This window comes from Scyliorhinus canicula, chromosome 13 (genome assembly GCF_902713615.1).
Source record: "Scyliorhinus canicula chromosome 13, sScyCan1.1, whole genome shotgun sequence".
Classification (NCBI taxonomy): Eukaryota; Metazoa; Chordata; class Chondrichthyes; order Carcharhiniformes; family Scyliorhinidae; genus Scyliorhinus; species Scyliorhinus canicula.
This window is the reverse complement of record NC_052158.1, coordinates 146,167,400-146,191,400: the sequence shown is the minus strand read 5'-3', so window position 1 is coordinate 146,191,400 and position 24,001 is coordinate 146,167,400. Positions and strand designations below refer to the sequence as shown.

General features: G+C 49.9%; 1 protein-coding gene across 6 annotated transcripts in view; it reads left to right on the top strand.

Moving 5' to 3' along the window:
* The window catches only part of LOC119976068 (glutamate-rich protein 6), a 78,613-nt gene that overhangs the window by 16,505 nt on the left and 38,107 nt on the right, over positions 1-24,001 (top strand). For 5 of the 6 annotated variants that reach the window (XM_038816199.1, XM_038816201.1, XM_038816200.1 and 2 more), the window contains exons 4-5: positions 16,195-16,263; positions 18,427-18,512. In XM_038816199.1, coding sequence (XP_038672127.1) covers positions 16,195-16,263; positions 18,427-18,512 — 155 coding nt within the window. The remainder of the gene's footprint in view (positions 1-16,194; positions 16,264-18,426; positions 18,513-24,001) is intronic. The other variant, XM_038816198.1, reaches the window with a different exon arrangement.

The following is a 24,001-nucleotide window of genomic DNA, read 5'->3' as shown; positions in this document are numbered from 1 at the left end:
TCTGCAGCCATTTAACCAATAAACAGTTAGCTAGTATGTAATAGTTAAAACTGTACCATAATAAAGTGAAAATGTGCTCATCTGTACGCCTCTACCATTTAGACGGACATTCATTTTTCCATAAATACACAAACTCTAATCATAAAGTGAATGTGTTTGTATCTGCGCCCCATACCGTTTAAACAGTAAGTCAGTATTGTTATGGGCCAGGGTTTAGAGAACCCCAAAGTGTATCATGGAGTTCACCTGACCCACAACATTTAATAGTTTGTGGTATGGGGAACACCGGTCCCACTCTGCAGGTGTGGTACAGCAGAAATGGAAAAGTATTTTTTAAAGCAAAACAATGTTTATTCTATGAACTCAAGTTAACCTTTTTAAAACATACAGTGAACATCTTAGCAACCATTAATTCAAATACAACCCCCAAAGAATACAACACTAAGTAATCCTGAAGCTGTCCTTTTAACATCCATAAGACTTTTTTTTTTTAAAACTTTAAACAGAAGCACATCAGGTTAAAGTCACTACTGAGAACAGTTATTCGTTTTAAATCTCCAAAGGATCGATTTACAGTTTTTAGATTACAGAGAGAGACTAATACCCCTTCTGGCTGTGACTGGAGCTATCCGGCTCTGAAAACGAAACTAAAACACACCCTGCAGCAAACAGCCTAAAACGAAAGTAAAAAGCTGACAGACAATTCAGCTCCACCCACACTCTGACATTACTGATAAACATCCATTTCTTAAAGGTACATTTCTTAAACACCCATTTCTTAAAGGTACTCTCACATGATAGTATGTATGAAATAAAGTTACATACAAACTTAGAAAATAGCAGCAGGAGGAGGCCATTCGTCCCTTCAAACTTGCTCCACCATTCATTATGATCATGACAGATCATCCAACTTAATAGCTTGATCTTGCCTCCCCCTCCCCCCACCCATATCCTTTGATCCCCGAGTACTAATCTAACTGCTTCTTGAAAACATACAGGGCACAATTCTCCGGACATATTTCTGAGTTCATTTGTGGTGGGATTTTCAGGGAGTTTCCCGCCAGCTTTGGCAGCGAGTTCCCCACCACTATTCAATGACACTAAGTCATTTTTATCGGGCCCTAGGGAGTTTCTCACCGGTTTCCGCCACACTTAAGAATTTCTTTTAGTGTTGAGGAGCTGAACTCGGAGATCGGGCACCATTTTGAAAGGGTGCCCTGATCTCTAAGTGAGCATGTGGGTAACATCCCCCACCCATGGGCAATGTCACCCCCCCCCCACACACATGGACACTACCCCACACTCCCCTAAGTGAAGACACCCTGCTATGGGGTACCCGAGGGTCACCCCGCTAACCTTTCAGAGGCCCCTACTTACCTGCCCTGCACTCCCCCACCCTTCAAACCCCCCCCCCCCCTCCACCCTCATTTCATGGGCATGGCCCCCTCGCTCCCTGAGCCTTGTCAGTGCCACCCTGGCACCCAGGCAGTGCTCTTGCTGGCTTGGCAGTGCCATCCAGGCACCTTGGCAGTACCAGGGTGACAGTGCCAAGATGCCAGCCTGGCAGTGCCAAGGCGCCCGCATTCCTGGGGGGGCATCTTCCTGTGGTAGCAAATTCCACAAGCTGACCTCTCTCTGGGCAAAGACATTTCTCCTCATCTCTATCATAAATGGTCCACCCCATATCTTCAGAATGTGATCCCTGGTTCTGGACACCCTCACCATTGGGAGCATGCTTCTTGCATCTACCTTGTGTAGTCCTGTTAGAATTTTATAAGTTTCTATGAGATCCCCCCTCATTCTTCTAAACTCCAACAAATACAATCCTAACCGATTCAATCTCTCTTCATACGACAAACCCGCCATCCCAGGAATCAGTCTGGTAAACCTTCACTGCACTCCCTCTGGAACATCCTTCCTCAGATAAAGGGACCAAAACTGCAGGCAATATTCCAGGTCTGGCCTCACCAAGGCCCTGTATATTTGCAGCAAGACATTCCTACTCCTGTACTCTAATCCTCTCGCTGTGACGACCAACATACCATTTGCCTCCTTTACCGCCTGTTACACCTGCATGCCTACTTTCAGCAACAGGTGTACGAGGACACCCAGGTGCTGTTGCACATTCCACTCTCTCAGTTTATGGCCATTCAGTTAATAATCGGCCTTCCTGTTTTTACTGCCAAAGTGGATAACCTCACATTTATTCAAATGATACTGCATCTGCCATTCATTTGTCCACTCAACTTGTCCAAATCACACTGAAGGATCTCTGCATCCTCCTCACAGCTCACCCTCCCACCCAGCTTTGTGTCATGTGCAAATTTGGAGATATGACATTTAGTTCCCTCATCAACCCCTCATCTAAATCATTAATATCGATTGTAAATAGCTGGGGTCCCAGCACCGATCCTTGCAGTGCCCACTAGTCGCTGCCTGCCATTTGGTAAAAGATCCGTTTACACCTTATCTCTCCCCCCCCCCCCCCCACCCCCCCCCCCCCCCCCACCCCCCCTCCACCGGATCAGCCACAATACTCCCCACCTCAAACGCAACCCTCTTATTGACCAGCACCGCCACCCCACTCATCTTCATATCTAGCCCTGAATGAAACACCTGCTACCCCTCCCCATCCCTTTCTCAGCCTCTTCTGGTCCCCCAGCTTCAGGTGCATCTCCTGCAAAAAAGCCATGTCCCACCTTCAAACACCTCTGATGCGTGAACACACGTGACCGTTTAACCGGCCCATTTGGCGCCCTCACATTCCATGTGACCTGCCTCCCTTCCCCTGCCGGTAAGCCATACCCCTTTTTGAGCCAGCCCACATGACGCAATCCTCAAGGCCCTCCCTCGGATGTCATCGATCTCTTCCCAACTGCGCCACACCAACCACACCCATGTCAGCAAACCCCACCCCCACCCTCAAACGAAAAAAACAACTCCAACCCCGCCATGCCTTCCTCCTCGCAACCCCCATTTCACTTCCATTAACTAGTCTGTCCAGCTAGCATGATGGCCCCGTCCAAAGCCTCCCGCCAGCCTTCCTCTCTCCAGTTCACCTCCCGTCCGACCACCCCAATCATCAATCCCAAAAGAGAAACAAAAGACACACTCACCGTCATTGCTCCCCTGTGAGAACCTGCCCCCCAAAAAACACCACCAAATGCTTTAAAGAGCACACAAAACTCCTCCAAAGTTCATTGTCCTCACACTCCTCCCAGCCCATTGTCCCTCATAAATTCCATCGCCTCCCCTAGCATATCGAAACAAAGTCCTTGCTTCTTAAAGGTCACCCACAAGTGGCTGGGTACAGTACCCCAAAACGTCACCCCCTTTGCAAAAGGAGGCCACCTTAATCCAGTTAAACCCGGCCCTCCTCTTCGCCAGATCCTCGCCCAGGCCCTGATACACCAGCAGCTCGTGTCCTTCCCAGGTACATTTCCTCGACTGCCTCGCCCATCAAAGCATCTTCTCCTTGTGCAGAAAATGGGGCGACTGTACCACCATCGCCCTTGACGACTCGCCCACCTGTGGCCTCCCCTTCAGAGCCTTGAGCGCTCGGTCGATTTCCAGGGGCCGATTGAAGGCCCCCTCCCCCATCAATGTCTCCAGCATGCTTGCCACATACACTGCAGCTTCCACACCTTCAATGTTTCAGGCATCCCGACAATCCTTAGGTTTTGCCTTCTGGAGCGATTCTCCAAATCCTTCACCTTCTCCGTCAGTCTTTTCCGCATCTCCCGCATCACTCCCGTCTCCGCTACCAATGAGGCCAACTACTGCTCGTGCTTCATCGCCTCTTCCACTTTCTGGATCGCAGGGCCCTGGAACTCGCTCGATCCCAGATCTCAGTAGTTCCACCACCTTGGCAAGGTCTTCCAGGGCCTCTTTCCTCTGCTGCTGAAACTTATTATTCAGGCACTCTCCCAACTGCTCCATCGACCACTGAGCTGGCAGAGCAGCCCCCTTGTCCTCCACCATCTTTTAAAAAAAAATAATTTTCCACGCCAAAACAAATCAAGAAAAGAACGCTCCCCCCCAAAATAAATAGTAACAAATAGCAATACAAGAAAGAAGAAAATAACATAACAAACCCACGGCCGCAAAAACACACCCCTCAACCATCACCAAACCCACCCCCCCCCCCCTGTACCGACCCCCTCAGGGCAAATTTCATCCTCTCCAACTTGATGAACCCAGCCATGTCGTTGACCCAGGCCTCCGAACTCGGGGGCCGCGTATCCCTCCACTGTAACAGAATCCTGCGCCGGGCTACTAGAGATGCAAAGGCCAGAATGCCGGCCTCTCTCGCCTCCTGCACTCCCGGCTCCGAAGCTACCCCAAAGATCGCAAGCCCCCAGCCCGGCCTGACCCTAGACCTAACCACTTCTGACAAAATCCCCGCCACCCCCTTCCAAAACCCCTCCAGAGCCGGACATGCCCAAAACATATGGGTGTGGTTTGCCGGGCCACCCGAACGCCTCCCGCACCTGTCTTCCCCTCCGAAGAACCGGCTCATCCTTGCCCCTGTCATGTGAGCCCTGTGCAGCACCTTCAGCTGAATTAGGCTGAGCTGTGCGCAAGAGGAGGAAGAATTCACCCTTTCCAGGGCGTCCGACCACGTCCCATCCTCAATCTCTTCCCCTAGCTCTTCCTCCCATTTCGCTTTGAGCTCATCTACTGAGGCCTCCTCCTCCTCCTGCATCAGTTGGTAAATAGCCGAGATCTTCCCCTCCCCGACCCACATCCCTGAAAGCACCCTGTCCTGCACCCCCCTTGGTGGCAGCCGCGGAAACTCCGCCACCTGCCTCTTAACAAAGTCCCTGACCTGCATATACCTAAAAGCGTTCCCGGGGGGAGGTTCCACTTCCCCACCAGCTCCTCCAGAGTCGCAAACTTCCCATCCACGAAGAGGTCCCCAAACTGTCTGATGCCTGCCCTGTGCCAACTCCCAAATCCCCCACCCGTTCTCCCTGGCGCAAAACGGTGATTGTCCCCGTATCGGGGCCCAAACTGAGGCCTTCACTTCCCCCCTATGCTGCCTCCACTGTCCCCAGATTTTGAGTGACGCAACCACCACCGGACTCGTGGAGTACTTTGCCGGGGGGAGTGGAAGTGGGGCCGTCACCAAGGCCTCCAGACACGTACCCGCACAGGATGCCACCTCCAGTCTCTTCCATGCGTCACCCTCCCCTTCCGTCACCCACCTGCAAATCATCGCCACGTTCTCCGCCCAATAATATCCACACAGGTTGGGCAGCGCCAGGCCCCCTACCTCCCTTCTTCGCTCCAAAAATACCCTCCTTACTCTCTGGGTCTTCCGCGCCCACACAAACCCCAGAATCGACTTATTCACCCTTCTAAAAAAAGCCTTCAGGATCAACATGGGGAGGCACTGGATAAGAAACAAAAACCTCGGGAGCACCGTCATTTTAACCGACTGGACCCTGCCCGCCAACGAGAGCGGCAGCGCATCCCACCTCCTGAGCTCCTCCTCCATCTGCCCCACCAGCCTCAAAAAGTTAAGCCTATGCATGGCCCCCCAGGTCCTAGCCACGTGAACCCCAAGATACCTAAAGCTTCCCTCAGCCCTCCTCAACGAGAGTTCCCCTATCTCCCTCTCCTGACCCCCCGGGTGCAGGACAAACAGCTCGCTTTTCCCCACATTTCGTTTATATCCCGAAAAGTCCCAAACTCCTCAAGTATCCTCAGCACCTCTGGCATCCCCTCAGCAGGGTCCGCGACATACAGCAGGAGATCATCTGCATACAGCGACAACCGGTGCTCCCCCCCCCCCCCCCCCCCCCGCACAATCCCCCTCCAACCCTTCGAGTCCCTCAGCGCCATGGCCAGGGGCTCAATTGCTAACCGACGAGCAGGGGAGACAAAGGGCACCCCTGCCTCATCCCTCTGGAAAGCCGAAAGTCCTCTGACCTCCTCCCATTCGTCACCACACTCGCCACCGGGGAGCTGTACAGCAACCTCACCCAGCTAATGAACCCCTCACCAAACCCAAACCTCTGCAACACCTCCCACAGGTAACTCCACTCCACCCTATCAAAAGCTTTCTCCGCATCCATGGACGCCACTATTTCTGACTCCCCAGCCACCAGCGCCATCATCATAACATTCAGGAGCCTCCCCACGTTGGCATTCAATTGTCTCCTCTTTACAAACCCCGTTTGGTCCTCATGAATCACCGTCGGGATCACATCCTCCACCCTCCTGGACAGCACCTTTGCCAACAACTTGACATCTACTTTAAGGAGCGAGATCGGCCTATAAGACCCACACTGAAGGGGGTCCTTGTCCTGCTTCAGGAGCAAAGAGATAATTGCCCTGGACATCGTCGGGGGCAAAGCCCCCCCCCCTCCCTAGCCTCATTCAGGGTCCTCACCAGCAGCGGGCCCAGCAAATCTGAACATTTCTTATAAAATTCCACCGGGAACCCGTCAGGCCCCGGCGCTTTCCCTGTCTGCATGCTTCCCAGCGCTTCCACCAACTCCTCCAACTCAATTGGGGCCCCCAAACCCTCCACCCGCTCATCCCCTACTCTTGGGAACTCCAGCTTATCCAAAAAGCGGTCCATCCCGCCTGCTTCCCCGGGGGGTACCGCCCGGTATAGCCCCTCATAAAAGGATCTGAACACCCAATTGATGTCCTTTCCACCCCGCACTAAGTTCCCACCCTCATCCGTGGCTCCCCCAATTTCTCTAGCTGTCTCCCGCTTCTGGAGCTGGTGAGCCAACATCCGGCTTGCCTTCTCCCCGTACTCATACACCGCCCCCTGTGCCCTCCTCCACTGCACCTCCGCCTTACGGGTGGTTAAAATGTCAAACTCCGCTTGGAGACTGCGCCGCTCCCTCAGAAGCCCCTCCTCTGGGGTGTCCACATATCTCCTATCCACCCTGACCATCTCCTCCACCAGCCTCTCCCTCTCGACCCTCTCCCTGTGCGCCCGAATAGATATCTGCTCCCCTCTAACTACTGCCTTTAGCACTTCCCAAACCATCCCAACCTGCACCTCCCCGTTGTTATTGGTTTCCAGATACCCCTCTATACCCCTACGGATCCGATCGCACACTTCCTCCTCTGCCAAAAGCCCCACATCCAACCTCCACAGCGGGCGTTGATCTTTCCCCTCCCACAGCTCCAGGTCCACCAAATGTGGAGCATGATCAGAAATGGCTAGCGCCAAATACTCCGCCCCCACCACTCTCGGGATCAGCGCCCTGCTAAGCACGAAAAAGTCAATCCGGGAGTACACCTTATGAACATGGGAGAAAAAGGAGAACTCCCTACCCCCCCGGCTTCAAAAACCTCCAAGGGTCCACCCCTCCCATCTGATCCATGAACCCCCTCACCACCGAGGCCGCTGCCGGCTTCCTGCCCATCCTAGACTTCGAGCGGTCCAGAGCCGGATCCAGCACTGTGTTAAAGTCCCCACCCAGAATCAATCTCCCTGTCTCCAGGTCCGGGATCAGGCCCAGCATACGCCGCATGAAGCTCGCGTCATCCCAGTTGGGGGCATAAACATTAACCAAGACCACCCGCTCCCTCTGAAGTCTCCCACTCACCATTACATATCGCCCTGCACTATCCGCCACCACTTTGGACACAACGAATGACAGGCTCTTACCCACCAAAATTGCCACCCCACGGTTCTTTGCATCAAGCAAAGAAACACCTGTCCCACCCAACTCTTTCTTAGCCTCACATGATCCGTAATCCTGAGTTGCGTCTCCTGGAGCTTAGCCACATCCGCTCCCAGCCCCCTCAAGTGAGCCAAGACCCGGGATCGCTTCACCGGACCATTCAGCCCCCTCACGTTCCGAACCCGAGGGGCCGTCCCCTTCCCTCTACGCCGATCAGCCATAGCCCTTCCTCAACCCACCACGTGCCCGGGGAACCCCCCAAGCCCGCTCCCCACGGTGGCAAACCCCCCCCCCCCCCCCCCCCCCCCCCCCTTCACCATCCATTCCCTCACAGTCCCTGCAGCAACAACCCGGCACCCCCCCTCCTCCTCCCCCCCCCAAACCCCCCCCCCCCTCCAAGCTAGGGCCCCCCCTCAACACGCACTCCCCCCCCCCCCCCCCCCCCCGGATGCAACACAGTCGCCAATCCCTCCCTCCCAGCGCGGCCCCGCCCCCAATTCCTCCGGCGCGGGAAGAAAGCCCGCGCTTTCAACCCGAGCCCCGCCCCTCGACCCAACACGCAGGAAAAAGACGGACACATGACCCATCGGGACCCCAAACTTCTCCCCAACCCACCAGTGGAAAAAACAAAAAAATAACCACCACAATAAATAACCAACAACCCCAAAGAAACCCCGAAAGAACCCAAATAACCATAACTCAAATAGCAAAAACGGCGAAAACAAACAGGAAACAACCATCAGCAAACACAGCCACTATGGGCGAAAGGATACCCAAGAGGGCAAAGCCTCCAAGCAAAGTACATTTCCCCCCAGCCCCCCCAGTCCTCAGTCCGAATCCAAGTTCTCAGCCTGGACAAAAGCCCAGGCCTCCACCGGAGAGTCAAAATAGACCTGGCGGTCCTTGTACGTGACCCAGAGGCGAGCCGGCTGTAGAAGGCCAAACCTCACCCCCTTCCTGTGGAGCACTCCCTTTGCTCGATTGAAGGCAGCCCTTCTTGTCGCCACCTCCGCACTCCAGTCCTGAAAAATCCGAACGTCCATGTTCTCCCACCTGCTGCTCCTCTCCTTCTTCGCCCACCTCAACACGCACTCCCAGTCAACCAAGCGGTGAAACAGACCAACACCACCCTGGGCGGTTTGTTCGGCCTGGGCTTCCGCTGCAGCACTCGATGGGCGCCTTCCAGCTCCAGGGGACCACGAAACGACCCTGCACCCATCAGCGAGTTTAACATTAGGACCACATATGCCGCCAAATCCGAACCTTCCAGCTCCTCCGAGAGGCCCAAAATCCGTAGATTCTTCCGGCGGGAGCGGTTCTACATCTCTCCATCCTCGCCTGCCATTTCTTGTGCAGTGCCTCGTGCAACTCCACTTTCACTGCCAGGCCCAAAAGCTCATCCTCATTCTCCGAAGCCTTGTGCCGCAGCTCCCGAATCTCCCCTGCCTGAGCCGTCTGCGTCGCCACCAGTTTGTTCAGCAAGGCCTTAAACGGCTCCAAAATTTCGGCTTTGAGCTCCTTGAAGGAGCGCTGAAGCAGCTCCTGCTGCTCCCGCGCCCACAGCTGCCACGCCGCTTCTGCTTCCCCGCCCGTCGCCAACTTGCCTTTTCTGCCTCTCGCCGTTCTCTGAGGTAAAACCGATTTCTGGACCGCTCCACTGCGAGTCCAGTCCATCCACCGGCTTCTAGGCACACTGGCTGTGTTTCCCCCCAGGGGAAAAGTCGAAACAGGCCATTGCAGGCTCTTAAAAGAGCCCAAAAGTCCAAAAAAAGCAGGAGCTGCCAAACGTGCGGCTTAGCTCCGCATTGCCACCACCGGAAGTCCCGTCCTCCACCATCTTTACCTCTGGCGCACCACGGAGACTCTCCTGCTCCGCAGCTCTTTCTTTCTTGCGCCGTGGATCCATCCGCCAGCCACACCAGAGGAGTAGTACCTTTCCCAGGCACTCCTTCACCCCTTTCTCTCAAATACTTCACCCTTCGGGCTGGGAAAAAACTTAAAACATCCACCTTGTGTGGGAGCCACCGAATGTGTGCCCGCTCTGGCTACCCCAGAAGTCCCAGTGGTTAAGTAGGCATATGGTGACTTACGGTGGCAGTTATGAAGGAGTAAGTCGCACATTTGGTGGCTCTCGCTCGGGTCGGACTTTTGGACCTTTTCCCCCGATTTTTTACCAGACTTGAGTTGATAAATTGATGCAGAGGCAATTATGAACTGAATTCCCACATTGGTGCGTGGAGAAGAGGACTGGGAGTACTTGCAAAGACAGAAACAGAACGACAGAGAAAGCTTGGGCTGAAGCTGCAGTGGGAGAAGGCACGGCGGAGGACCAGACCTCTGGCTTGTCGACCTAGCGGTCAATGGATCAGTTGATGCAAGTTATCCAGGAGGGCTTTGCCAGGCAGAAGCAGGACTGCTTGGACCCGATTAAAGAGGCAATTTTGTGCTGGTACTTAGATTGGATGCCCAAGATCAGGCAATCCAGAAAGTAGAGAAGGCGCTGGCTGACCAGGAGGAACATCAAACAGCGGTGGAGTTGGAGGTGGGGATGCTGAGAGACCAGCAGAAAAGGCTTCTGGAGAAGGTGGAGGACCTAGAGAACAGGTCCCGCCGGCGGACGCTGGGGCATATATAGTGGCCATGTTCGAGAAGCTGCTGGGGGTGGGAGATTCCCCCAACCCTCGGAAGTGGACATGGCTCACAGAGCGCTTGCGAGGAAGCTGCGAATGGGGAAACCCCCCCCCCAACGAGGGCAATGGTGGTGAGATTCCACAGATATCTGGAGAAGGAGCGTGTTTTACAGTGGGCCAAGCAGACAAGGAGGTGCAAGTGGAACAACAGTATCCTACGGATCTATCAAGACCCGAGTGCAGAGGTGGCCAGTAGAAGAGCGGGGTTTAACCAGATCAGGTCGACCCTTTTCAAGAAAAAGGTGAATTTCGGGCTGTTGTACCCGGCCCGCCTCTGGGTCACATACGAGGAACAACATTTCTATTTCAAGTCGCCAGAAGAAGCTTAGGACTTCACGAAAAGGAAAGGACTGGTGTAGGACTGAGAACTTTGAACTTGGAATTTGGCTGTAGCATTTATGTTTTGCAAAGCAAAAGTTTCTTGTTTCTTGTGAGGTTTTTTTCGGACATTATTTGTAATGCCTGCTGTATGAATCTGGGACCAGATGCAGAGCTGAGTGAGGTAAAGTTTGTATTTGCACTGTTGGGGGATGGAGGTGTGTTTGTTCAGATGCCGGATCTTTTGTTTGACCTTTTCCTTTGTTTGAGTTCAACTAGGGTTTTTTTTTCATCTCTGTCGGACAATTGTGTTGGGATTGTTGGGAGAGCTTCAAGGGGCTGGAAGGGATTGGTCCAGGGGGGAGGGGGATTGGAACAGAGTCTCACTTTACGCAGACGTCCTGCTCCTGTATGTGTCTGACCCAGTGGGGGGGATGGAAGATATCATGAAGATTCTGGGGGAATTTGGCTGGTTCTCGGGGTACAAACTAAATATGGGGAAAAGCGAGATGTTTGTGATTCAGGCAAGGGGACAGGAGAGGCGATTGGGAGAACTGCCGTTTAGAGTGGTAGGGGGAAGTTTTAGGTATCTAGGCATCCAAGTGGCGCGGGAATGGGAACGGTTGCACAAACTTAATCTGGCCCGTCTGGTGGACCAAATGAAGGACGATTTTCGGAGGTGGGACGCGCTCCCGCTGTCACTAGCTGGGAGGTTCCAGACGGCGAAGATGATGGTTCTTCCGAGATTCCTGTTTGTGTTCCAGTGTCTCCCCATCTTTATTCCCCGCTCCTTCTTTAAACAGTTTAACAAAGCTATTAAGGGCTTTGTATGGTCGGGCAAGGCCCTGCGAGTAAAAAAGGGGATGATTGAGCGGAGCCGGGAAGAGGGCGGGCTGGCGCTGCCAAACTCTGATAACAGCGCCTCTGCTGTTCCCACCAGCAAGGTACTCCACCAGCCCCGTGGTGGTGGCAGCCCTGAGAGTGTGGGGACAATGGCGGAAGCGTGTGGGAGTGGAGGGAGCATCGGTCTGGTCTCCAATTTGTAATAACCACCGGTTTGCCCCGGGAAAGATGGACGGGGGATTTTGGAGATGGCAGAGGGCAGGAATTGAGAGGATGGGGGTATGTTTATAGAAGGGAGCTTTCCTAGCTTGAGAAATTCGGATTGGCGAGGGGAAGCAAATTTAGGTATCTACAGGTGCAGATTGTTGGGGGATGGAGGTGTGTTTGTTCAGATGCCGGATCTTTTGTTTGACCTTTTCCTTTGTTTGAGTTCAACTAGGGTTTTTTTTTCATCTCTGTCGGACAATTGTGTTGGGATTGTTTTCATTTGCAAGCATGTCCACGCAAAGATCAACCTTCCCGCTCATGCACCAAAGGGGATTCAGGATAGAGTAGTTTCCAGAGTGAGGGTGGGAGAAGGGAAGGTCTCTGACATCTATAAGAAGCTCATGGGGTCAGAGGATACGCAGACTGAGGAGCTGAAGCGCAAATGGGAAGAGGAGTTAGGAGGAGAGATAAAGGATGGTCTCTGGGCGGATGCGTTGAGTAGAATCAACACGTCCACAACATGTGCCAGGCTCAGCCTGATACAGTTTATGATCGTTCACCGGGTTCACATGACAGTGGCCCGGATGAGCAGGTTCTTTGGTGTAGAAGACAGGTGTGCGGGAGGGCCAGCGAACCATGTCCATATGTTCTGGACATGCCCAAAGCTCACGGGATTCTGGCAAGGGTTTGCAGACGTTATGTCCACGGTGTTAAAAACAAGGGTAGCACCGAGTCCGGAGGTGGCGATATTTGGGGTGTCCGAAGATCCGGGAATCCAGAAGGAGAAAGACGTTCTGGCCTTAGCTTCCCTGGTAGCCAGGAGATGGATACTATTAGCTTGGAGGGACTCAAAGCCCCCAAAGTCAGAGACCTGGCTATCTGACATGGCTAGCTTTCTCTGTCTGGAGAAAATCAAGTTCGCCTTGAGAGGGTCACTGTTAGGGTTCGCCCGGAGGTGGCAACCGTTCATCGACTTCTTTGCAGAAAAATAATCGTCAGCAGAAGGGGAGGGGGGTTAGTTTAGTTTAGAATAGGGGGTTAATAAAGGTGGGACCAGTAAGGGAGGCAGCAGGGGTTTTTTTTGCACTATGTTTATAGACTTACATATTTTGTTAATTGTGTCGTTGATGTAAAACCAAAAAATACCTCAATAAAATATTGATTAAAAAAAGAAGACATATGGTATACTTGCCTTTATTAGGCGAGGCGTAGAGTTTAAGAGCAGGGAGGTTATGCTGGAACTGTATAAAACGTTGGTTAGGCCACAGCTAGAGTATTGTGTGCAGTTCTGGAATCCACATTACTGGAGAGATATGCTAGCACTGGAAAGGGTGCTGAGGAGATTTACAAGGATGTTGCCTGGGCTGGAGAGTTTTAGCTATGAAGAGATACTGGTTAGACTGGGGTTGTTTTCCTTGGAGCAGAGGAGGCTGAGGGGGGCCATGATTGAGATGTATAAAATTATGTGGGGCATAAGTAGAGGAGACAGGAAAAAACCTTTCCCCTTGGTGCAGAGATCAATGACCAGGGGAATATAGATTTAAGTAAATGGGCAGGAGGTTTCAAGGGGATGTGAGGAAAAACCTTTTCACCCAGAGGGTGGTAGGAGTCTGGAACTCACTGCCTGAAAGGGGGCTGGAGGCAGAGACCCTCATAACATTTAACAAGCATTTAGATGTGCACTTGCAATGCCAGGACAAACAAGGCTTTGGGCCAAGTGGAAAAAAATGGGATTAGAATAGTTAGGTGATTATTTTTGATTGATACATAAGCAATGGGCCAAAAGATCTTTTCTGTGCTGCAGACCTCTATGACTCCATTTTCACTTTATTATGGGAAAACCTTTTACATACGTCGACATATTTTTACACACCGAGTGACTGTTTAATGGTTTTAAAGGCTGCGGATGGGGAGAGCAGCCGAAGGAGCTCCAACTGAGGGACCTCCAGCCCGGCAGAATCCGTCTGACCCCCACCTCCCGGGAAGAAAACCCCCTCGGCACCCTAGCTGATATTTTTGGGAGGGTACTTACCACTGTGCCACCTTTTGGTCTGCAAGGTGCCAGGTTGACACGGGCAGGGCCTGAAGGGGCAGAATGAGGGGGGAATGAATGGGCGGTCTGTGGGGGTGAGGTGGGCTGAAATGGAGGTCTGCTGGATGAGTGGGGGGATGAATGGGGGATCTGGGAGAGGGGGGGCTGAGCGTGTGTCCGGTGGGGAGGGTTCCCTGCCAGCGGGGGGGGGGGGGGGGGGGGGGGGGGGGGGGGGGGGGGGGGCTGCAGCAGCTAATGGAGATCGGAGCACCTTTTCCGATCTCAGGATCTCAGAGGTGCAAGAACTGTCCAAGAGATTAGATCCACCCCCCCCCCCCCCCCCCCCCCCAACACTTATGATTCCAGAGCGGATCCCAGTGTGCCATGGAAGAACACGGGAAAAACCCCATTTTTTGCCATGACATGGAATGGCATGTCGGGGATGCTCCTTGTGCTTGTAGGGACCAGTCCCAATTCTCCATTTTGGCTCTGGAACGGAGAAACCCAGCCACTGTGTCTCCAAGGACATAGGCAGCTGTTTGTGACTCCTGGTACCCAATGAAACATTAATAGAACCTAGAACATAGAACGATACAGCGCAGTACAGGCCCTTCGGCCCACGATGTTGCACCGACATGGGAAGTCAAAAACTAAAGGCCATCTAACCTACACTATGCCATTATCATCCATATGCTTATCCAATAAACTTTTAAATGCCCTCAATGTTGGCGAGTTCACTACTGTTGCAGGTAGGGCATTCCACGGCCTCACCACTCTTTGCGTAAAAAAACCTACCTCTGACGTCTGTCCTATATCTATTACCCCTCAATTTAAGGCTATGTCCCTGGAACATAGTAATGGCCTGACTATTTACCTGCTCCAAAACACAATGGCTCTCAACTCAAACCCACCCCGTCATACGATTGAGACCTGGGGTGTCTGAATTCCTTTAATTAATAAGCTGTTGGATCTTATCTTCACTCACTGTTTGATCTCTGTCCACAACAATGAGCATCCATAGCTTTCTGGGTTAAAGAATTCCAAAGATTCACAACCCTTTGAGTGGAAGAAATTCTCCTCAACTCAGTCCCATATTGCCAATCTCTTATTCTAGGACTCTGACCCCATGTTCTAGATTGTCCAGCCAGGGGGAACATCTTCCCAGCATCTACCTCATCAAACCCTTTAAGAATCGTATGCATTTCAAGAGGTCAGCTCCTATTTTAAATTCCAGGGAATGTTGCCCATATTTCTCCTCAGAAAAATGCCCTCATTACAGGTATCCATTTGGGAAGGCTGCATTGCGCTCTTTCTAAGGCACGTATTCACCACGTCCCTGCAATTGCTGGCCTGTGCACTGTTGAGCGATCATGGCCCATTAATCCAACAATTTATGGATTTCAGCCTTGCCATGGAGAAATTACATCAGGAATGCTTCCGCTGCCTCCTCTGGATGCAATGGGAGGACTGCCGAACAAATACTAGTGTCCTCCTTGGAGATAGCTCCACAAGCATTCAGGCAAAACCCCTGCAGAATCAACTTCGCTGGCAGGAGACAGTGTCCAGATGGCCAACAAACTATCACCCCTCCCAGGTCATGTTTTCTCAAATGGCCCAATTTCCAGGGGTGACGAAATAAAAATGCTTCAAAGACACTCTGAAACTCTCCTCGATATGCGACAGTGCTGATGTTAATGACTGGCAGAAGCCTGCTACCAGTATTTCAAAATGGTGATAATTTGCCCATTCAGCTGCATCCAAACACCTTAATAATGAGGCAGGACAGCAGCAGAGAGGGAAACAAATCCTCCACTCTGGATCCCATTGCCTCACTCACATGAAGGCCCATGGCAGAAACTTGGGACGCTGTGCAAATGTCGTCCACGAGTCGAGGGACAGCCAATGACAACAAACCTGCAAGGAAATGAGAAAAATTTATTTTGTCCCCTTAGAAAGGTTTTTCCGAGACTGGGCACACTATTCCTGGAATGGACCACACGTGACTCTAGATCTCTGCCAGGTGCTCTTAAACCAGATGATCTCTGACCCTTTTGACTTTGACAAGGGTCAGCAGTGGCACTCTGAGGTGGATGGATCCTGGTTTTTGTACCAGACAACGCAAGCCATTTTCAGTCCCACATTGGCAAATACTCAAGCAACAAGTAATTTTCTGAAATGTTTTTTTCAAATGACAGGTTTTGTTTGCACACAAAGTTTCATGTCCTGTTATAGTCTTAAAATCTAAAATTTGTGTATTTATAAATTGTATGTAAGTGCCAGATCCTTTAACTGTGTATTCGTTCGAAAAAGGGACACAGCAGTTCAATGGAAGCAGAGTTATGTGGGGAATTTGACGTGAATATAATGCAGTAATTCCTTTCTACAAAATCTGCTTTTTAACATATTTTTTCATTTGAATTTAATCCATTTTTTATGATCGTGCCTCAAGAGAAATTGGACAAAAGTGAATCAGAATTCTTTAGCCAACTATCAGCATATTTTAGCTCTCCGAACGAAGGTACGTCGATAGATATATATTAATATTCTGTCACTAGTTGACCAATTTTAAGGGGCTATGATTCAACCATCCTCACTCAACCACCCCACTGCCACCCACTACCACCCCCAGTGCCACCCACTAGCCCCTCCACCCCCATCCCACCAATGGGGTAGTAGCCAACATCCTCATCAACCAAGGTAGACCCAACATGAATGGAACACCTGTCAAGCGGAGTAAGTGGCAGGTATAAGTGCAGCAAAACGACCCACCCCCATTCATCCTCAGCACCCACAACCAAACCAAACCCAGCACGACCCAATAAGGTAACAGGCCCAGCAATGTACTATGTTGACCAGGACCTGTTGCCACTGTAACACTTCTTCCCAGCCAACTTCCTTGTCCTCCAACAGGGTTGACCTCGGACCTGCCATTGAGCTGCTCGTTCTTATGTAAGGAAGTGTACAACTTTCCAAGGTCTCGACCTGTAACTGCGGTAATATGTGTAGCATACACTCTCTGAAATTGGACAGTCTGTTTTAGCGATGTTGGTTGATGGTTACATGTTGGCCAGGACACCTGCAATGAGTCCCCTGCTTTATTTTTTCAAATAATGCCACCTGAGAGAGCAGACGGGGTCTCGGTTTAATACCTCCACCAAAAGACTGCACTGAAATGCCCACTGAGATGTCATAAGGAGTGTGCGTGAACCCACAATCAAGTGGCTCAGAGCAGAGATTACCACAAAGATTCAAACTTGATATTTGAATCACACCTCAATCTCAAAATCAGTTCTGTGATTGATCACCAATCCTGCAACACAACAGGCATCAGGGGATCATGTTTATATAAAGTGTCACGAATCTCAACTATTTTGTTCTCACTAGCTCAAAGCACTGGTGTCAATTGCAAATCCCTTAACATTGTGACTTAGCTGAGGTTGGCCATTGCTCAGCATTAAACTGGGGAATGTCTGGTCTGTCTAACACATACCCGGCTGTTCATGTAGCTCCTAAAACTGTCCACAGCGTGATAAGCACTAACTTAACCTTCTAACAATCCATATTATATTACATAGAATTTCCAGCACAAAAACTCTCAGTTTGACCCAACAGTACAGTATTTCTGCTCTACACAAGCCTCCTCCTACCCTACTTCATATAATCCTTGGGAATAACCTCCCTCTGTTCCAGCTCTTCCTCATGCTCTTACCTAATTTCGCCTTAAAGGTGAATCGTCTGAACTACTCCACATGGTAGCAAGATCCACATTTTAATCACACTCTAGGTAGAGGAGTTTCTCCTGAATATTTATGACCCCTAGTTTTGGATTCCCCCACAAGTGGAAACATAATCTCCATGTATATCCTACCAAAGCCCCTTACATTTTTAACAATCTTCCTATCTGGGGCCACCTCAACCTTCTCCTCTCTAGCGAAAAGAGCTCCAGCTTGTTTAATTGCTTCTGACAAGTATAACCTTCCAGTTCCGGTCTCACCCTTCAAAATCATTTTCTCTGGTACCTCTATATGTTTATTTTCATCCGGAGACCAGAACTGATAATAGATTTGCAATATATGTTGCACGCAAGTCTCATTTGGGCATCACTATTCTGTCATACACACAGCTATGTATTTCTACCACTAGATGGAGTTTCACTTGCTCACAGAAGCTGTCAACCCATAGCTGAAGCATTGCCCATGAACTGACAGGGAAATCTCATTTTTGTGCTGAATTTCCATTGTTACATCCCAACTGATTAGTGCCAGAAGAGCTGTAACAGCTGCATCTTTGATGATGAGAACTATACAAAAGCACAGGCACATTTTCCAACAACAAAATAGCATTAAAGGTATTTTGTACTGGCAATTTGAATGAACATGTATGGGCACGAGCCCACCTAAGTGTGTTTCCTCATCTCCAGATCCTTCAGTAGTCTCTACAGGGTGCTTAAAGAGGGGTAACATTTCCCTATTTGCTTGCATGGTGATTACTGTAGTCACAAACAGATTTTAAATCACTTCTGCTAACAGTTCAATAAGTAGATTAACTGGTGAGTCAAGTGTAGCTGTGCAGTCTCATTGAATGATGCAACTCAAGATGTTGAGTTTCAGTAAAACACCGTCCAGTTTGTGTTGCCTAGAAAGCAGAGGTTGGGCCACTTATTGTTCTGTATTGGTTTCAGAGAAAGAGACTGATTCAATCTTGGAAGGTGATGTCAGTGACGCAACCTCAAAAGGGAGCCTTGACGGCCTGATTGTTCATTCTGAGGTATGCAATGTGAATGCTGCTCGGGGTTCACATCAAACCCTTTCAGAATAAAGGAATTGTAGATCCTTCTATTATTAGCTACACACATATGGATGGCTTCAGATTGACACATCTAACTTTACTATATCCACAATGCACAAAGAATCCCACCAGTGCTGAAAGAGACCATTTGGCCTATCGAGTCTACACCAGCCCTCTGAAAGAGCATCCTAACCCGGCTCCTGCCCTATCCCTGTAACCCCACTTACCCGCACATCCCTGGACACTAAGGGGCAATTTAGCACTGCCAATCCATCTAACCTGCACAGCTTTGGACTATGGGAGGAAACCGGAGCACCCAGAGGAAACCACACAGACACGGGGAGATGGCAAAACTCCATACAGACAGTGGCCCAGGCTGGAATTGAATCTGGGTCCATGGTGCAGTAAGGCAGCAGTGCTAACCACCGTGCCACCCCACACCCTCCTGTGCACACCGTCTGATCGATGCACTAATATATACAGTGTGGGTCTGACATGCTGTTCCTCCAATATAGTGCAGGCTGTATGTATTGCGCCCTTTAAATAGACCCATCTATCATCAGCAGACAGTATGGGCGCGATTCTCAGCCCCCCACGCCGGGTGGGAGAATAGCGGGAGGGCCTCCCGACATTTTTCATGCCCTCCCGCTATTCTCCCCCCCACGATCAACCCACGGCACGAATCCCCGCTCGCGGTTTTTTACAGCGAGCGGCGATTCTCCGAGGCCGATGGGCCGAGCGGCCGGGCCTTCACGCCCGTTTCAACACGGCAGCAAACACACCTGCTTGCTGCCGTCGTGAAACGGGCGCCAGATGCTGGGGGCCCGATTGGCACAGCAGCACCACGGCCGTGCCAAGGGGGGCATAGGCCTGCGATCGGTGGGCACCGATCGCGGGCCGTGCGTCCGTAACGGACGCACTCTTTTCCCTCCGCCGCCCCGCAAGATCAAGCCGCCACGTCTTGCGGGGCGGCTGAGGGAAAAGACGCCAACTGCGCATGCGCGGCCGACATCATCGGCCGCGTCAGCCGCTGTGACACACGGGCCCGCGCTCCTAGCCCCGCCCGGGGGGGAGAATCGGCCCCGGAAGTGGCCGTGAAGGCTGCCGTGGGTCACGGCCTGTCCCACGGCAGGCTTTACGATTCTCCGCATTTGCGGAGAATCTCGCCCCATGTTTCTCATGCTGTGCACTCAATCAGTACCTCAATTCACTGACTGATCACAGGCAGCAAAAACTCTGTGCTCCCTCAGTTCGGCCAGTCTTTCAATACCGCATAGGTTTTATACACAGTGAACTGATTCAGTTGCACTTATTCCCTTGATCTGCAACAGGCTGCAGTTCTACAACCTTTCTTCAGAATAGCACATCCACCTCAAGAATCAGCCGAGAACATGGTACACGGTATCTTCCTTCAAATCTACCCCACAAATCCACTCCCAATTCTATGGTCCTTCATTTTGTATTTAAGGGTGCTCTTGGTAATAAAAGCAAGAACAGCAGAACAATCGTTGGAAGCTTCCATTGTGATGAAATATTTACATCTTCATTTTACATCGTTAGTTAATAAAGCCAACATCTTGTTTATTATTCTCTTATGATCTGATTTTGTATCCAGACACGATTAAATTTAAATTCCCTCAGTGGCGTGCCATATCGACCAAGACGACATGTCCCGGCAGAGGGAGAGATGCTCTGTCGAGCCAATGTCCTCTGAATAGCAACCAGAAATAACGGCGACTTAGCTTACTTATGTAGTGCCTTTAACCTACTAAAAGATCCCACTGGAGCATTATATGGTCAAAACTAGACACTGAGCCATGTCAGGAGATATTAGAGCAGATGTCCAAATGTTGGGTCAAAAAGGTAGGTTTCAAGAAGGGTCATAAAGGACGAAAGTGAGGTGAGGTGATGGGGAGGTTAAAGGAGGGAATTCTAGAGTTTAGAACCAGGCAGTTTGAAGGCATGGCCCACAATGAAGCGATTAAAGAGGCCGGAATCCGAGGAGCGCAGATGTATAAGACCATAAGACATAAGAGCAGAATTAGGCGATTCAGCCTATTGAGTCTGCTCCACCGTTCAATCATGGCTGATATGTTTCTCATCCCCATTCTCCTGCCTTCCCCCCATAACCTGGGGCTGGTTTAGCACACTGGGCTAAATCGCTGGCCAAGGCAGGCCAGCAGCACGGTTCAATTCCCGTACCAGCCTCCCCGAACAGGCGCCGGAATGTGGCGACTAGGGGCTTTGCACAGTAACTTCATTGAAGCCTACTTGTGACAATAAGTGATTTTCATTTCATTCATTTCATAACCCTTGATCCTCTTATTAATTCTTTCAACCCATGCTTTTTGTGCAGTTATCTGGTGTGCTACAAGTTATACTTTCACCTGAGGAAGGAGCAGTGCTCCGAAAGCTAGTGTTTGAAACAAACATGTTGGACTTTAACCTGGTGTTGTAAGACTTCTTACAAGTGATAGATCATCTACTGCTCATTTGTTCTTCCCTACAAGTTAAATGGCTGGCAGCTATTTCTGGTCTTGCATCAGCAAAGAAAAACATTAAGACAATCTATCATAAGATGCATATATTTTTCATACATTTATCACATCATGTTTCAAACTGCATCTGGGAAAGTAGAAAAGTCAGAAAGCCGTTCATCATTATGGGCAAATACCTTGGATATGTTTCTGCAATGCTACATATTACATTTAAATGTTTGAAAAAGGGCACCTTTGAGATCCAGGGGTTGGAGGGATGGAGATGATTACAAAGATAGGAAGAGAAAAGGCCCTGGAGGAATTTGAAAATGAGGATGGGAATTCTAAAATCAAGTTGCAGTTTGACCGGGAGCCAATATAGGTCAGCGTGCACAAGGGGTGATAGGGAAATGGGTTTGGTGTGAGTAAGGACACTGGCATCAGGGTTTGGGTGACTTCAAATTTACAGAGGGTAGAATGTGGGATACCAGTCAGGAGTGAATTGATATAGTCAAGTCTCCAAAATTGCAAGGATTTGCAAGGACAGAATTTTACCGACAAATTTCGGGTGCGCGCCCAGTCCAGAAGCGCATAAAATCATGCGAGATGACGGTAGGCGTGTGTCCCAACATCATCGTGGCCTTGTGCGATATTATGACCGCCATAAGGAGGCGCTCATGTGAGTCGGACACGCGAGTCGGAAGCTCACCTGCCAACAATCAAGAACCCAATTCAAACGAATTAAACACCAATTCACCGAGAGTTTACGTTTCCAAATGCCTTAACAGTTGGCGGGTAGGCCAATTGGCAAGGTGGCTTCACGCTTTTTTTTGATATATGTATTTTATTACAAAAATGTATCAAAACAGGTTAGTTACAGGAAATAAACACCCTGGGAAACATACTTCCCAACAATCAACTATACAGTCTGTACAGACTTTTCCCCTTTTTCACTCCGACCCTCCCCCCCCCCCCCCCCCCCCCTCCCCTGCGACGAATAGCTCCACAAACACAGTCACAAACATCCCCCACATTTTCTCAAACCCCCTGCTGAGCCCCTTAGCTCATACTTTATCTTCTCTAACCGATGGAAGTCATACAAATCACCCAATCAAGCCGCTACCCCTGGTGGCGATGCCGACCGCCACTCCAGCAAAATACACAGCCGTGCAATCAGAAAGGCAAAGACCACGACATTGGCCTTCCTCCACTCCGTGAGCTCTGGCTTATCTGAAACCCCAAATATCCCCAGCAAAGTGTCTGGTCCACCTCTTCGTCCAAGTAAAAAAAAATCTTGCTTCTGGAATTTCCGTTCCAGTTGTTCAGACCTTCGTGGCCCCCTTAACAATCTCTCTTCTTATCTGTGGGTGTTCTCAGTAACTTCGATCCCCTGTTCGGCTCGTGCTTTCAGTCATACCCATCTACCGAAGCAGCTCTGAGAGCTGAAAGTGTTTGACTGCTAGCGATTCAGGATATTTATTACCCTTCGAACAGCTGTGCTGGTTACGTGATATTATCTTCAAGTAATATCTTCTGCTCATTTATATAATTTTGTTTGTCCATTGTAGTCATCTAGTTTCCATCATGCCCAACAAGAGGATGTTTCAATGATAAGCATTGGTAAAAAATGCTTTGATGTTTGTCAAATCTTAGAGGAGTGATACATCCGGTTCTCCTCATGTTTAAACTGATTCCTGCTTGGTGTTAATTTATGCCTTGGTAGACTCAACAGTTATCTCCAGACTTCCACTTTTAACGGATGACATGAAGTTTCTATTACTCACAAATGCACATTATTTCACGTAATTCACTTAAGATTCTGGCAATTCTAATCACTTGTTTGCTAAACTAATTAACTTCTATAAAAAGGTGGAATACTGTTCCCTTTATGTAACTAAAAACTTAATTTGCTAGAATTTCTCTAACTTGAAAGAAAGGTATCATATTACAGCATAATCTGTTTTAGAGCTGTTCCCTTAACACCTGTGTGATAAAGGCTGTCTGCATTTCAAACCCTCTTTTCTGAATGCTGTTGACCCTTTGTGGGATTTTTGCTTACTTTTTCTCATATTCCTTCGGGTTTTATCAGACCTTCATGTTTCAAATGACATCTTTCCCATTTTACTTTACAAGAAAGCTGTGGAGGACAAATCACTGAGTGTCTTTAAAACATAGAAGACAGGTTCTTGATTAATAAGGGCAACAGAGGTTATGGGGCGAAGGCAGGAGAATGGGGATGAGAAAAATATCAGCCATGATTGAATGGCGGAGCAGACTCAATGGGCCGAGCGGCCAAATTCTGTTCCTATGTCTTATGGTCTTATGGTCCATGGTCCTTCATCCATAGTATAACAAAGGGTTGGAAATGATGGAAAACCTGGGAATTGGGCTGTATGTTTGACATGTGATGAATATTGTCGATATTAACTGTAATTTAAATGTGGTGTGTAGCATACCATATTGAAAGAAACAGATCTGTTTTGCACTTTATGTAATGGCATTTTATGAATAAAGTATAATTAATACTTAAATACGTAGAGGATTGCAAAGTTGACTGAAACATTTCCTGTTTTACACTGAAGCCAAAACATGTTTTCCTGTTTTACCTTAAAAAACGCATTTGAGGGCAGCACGGTGGCGCAGTGGCTAGCACTGCTGCTTCACGGCACCGAGGTCCCAGGTTCGATCCTGGCCCTGGGTCACTGTCCATGTGGAGTTTGTACATTCTCCCCGTGTTTGCATGGATTTCGCCCCCACAACTCAAAGATGTGCAGGGTAGGTGGATTGGCCATACTAAATTGTCCCTTAATTGGAAAAAAAATGAATTGGGTACTCTAGATATTGGGCAGTTAAAGAAACTCCTTGTGCTACATTTATTAGGATTTTCATCGATGGTCAACCCAAGTAGAATATCTTGCACAATTCCCCAAGGCACAGCTGTGCGTGTTGCAGTTGTAGGGTTCCGAGAGATCCACAAGAGCTGGTGTGGGA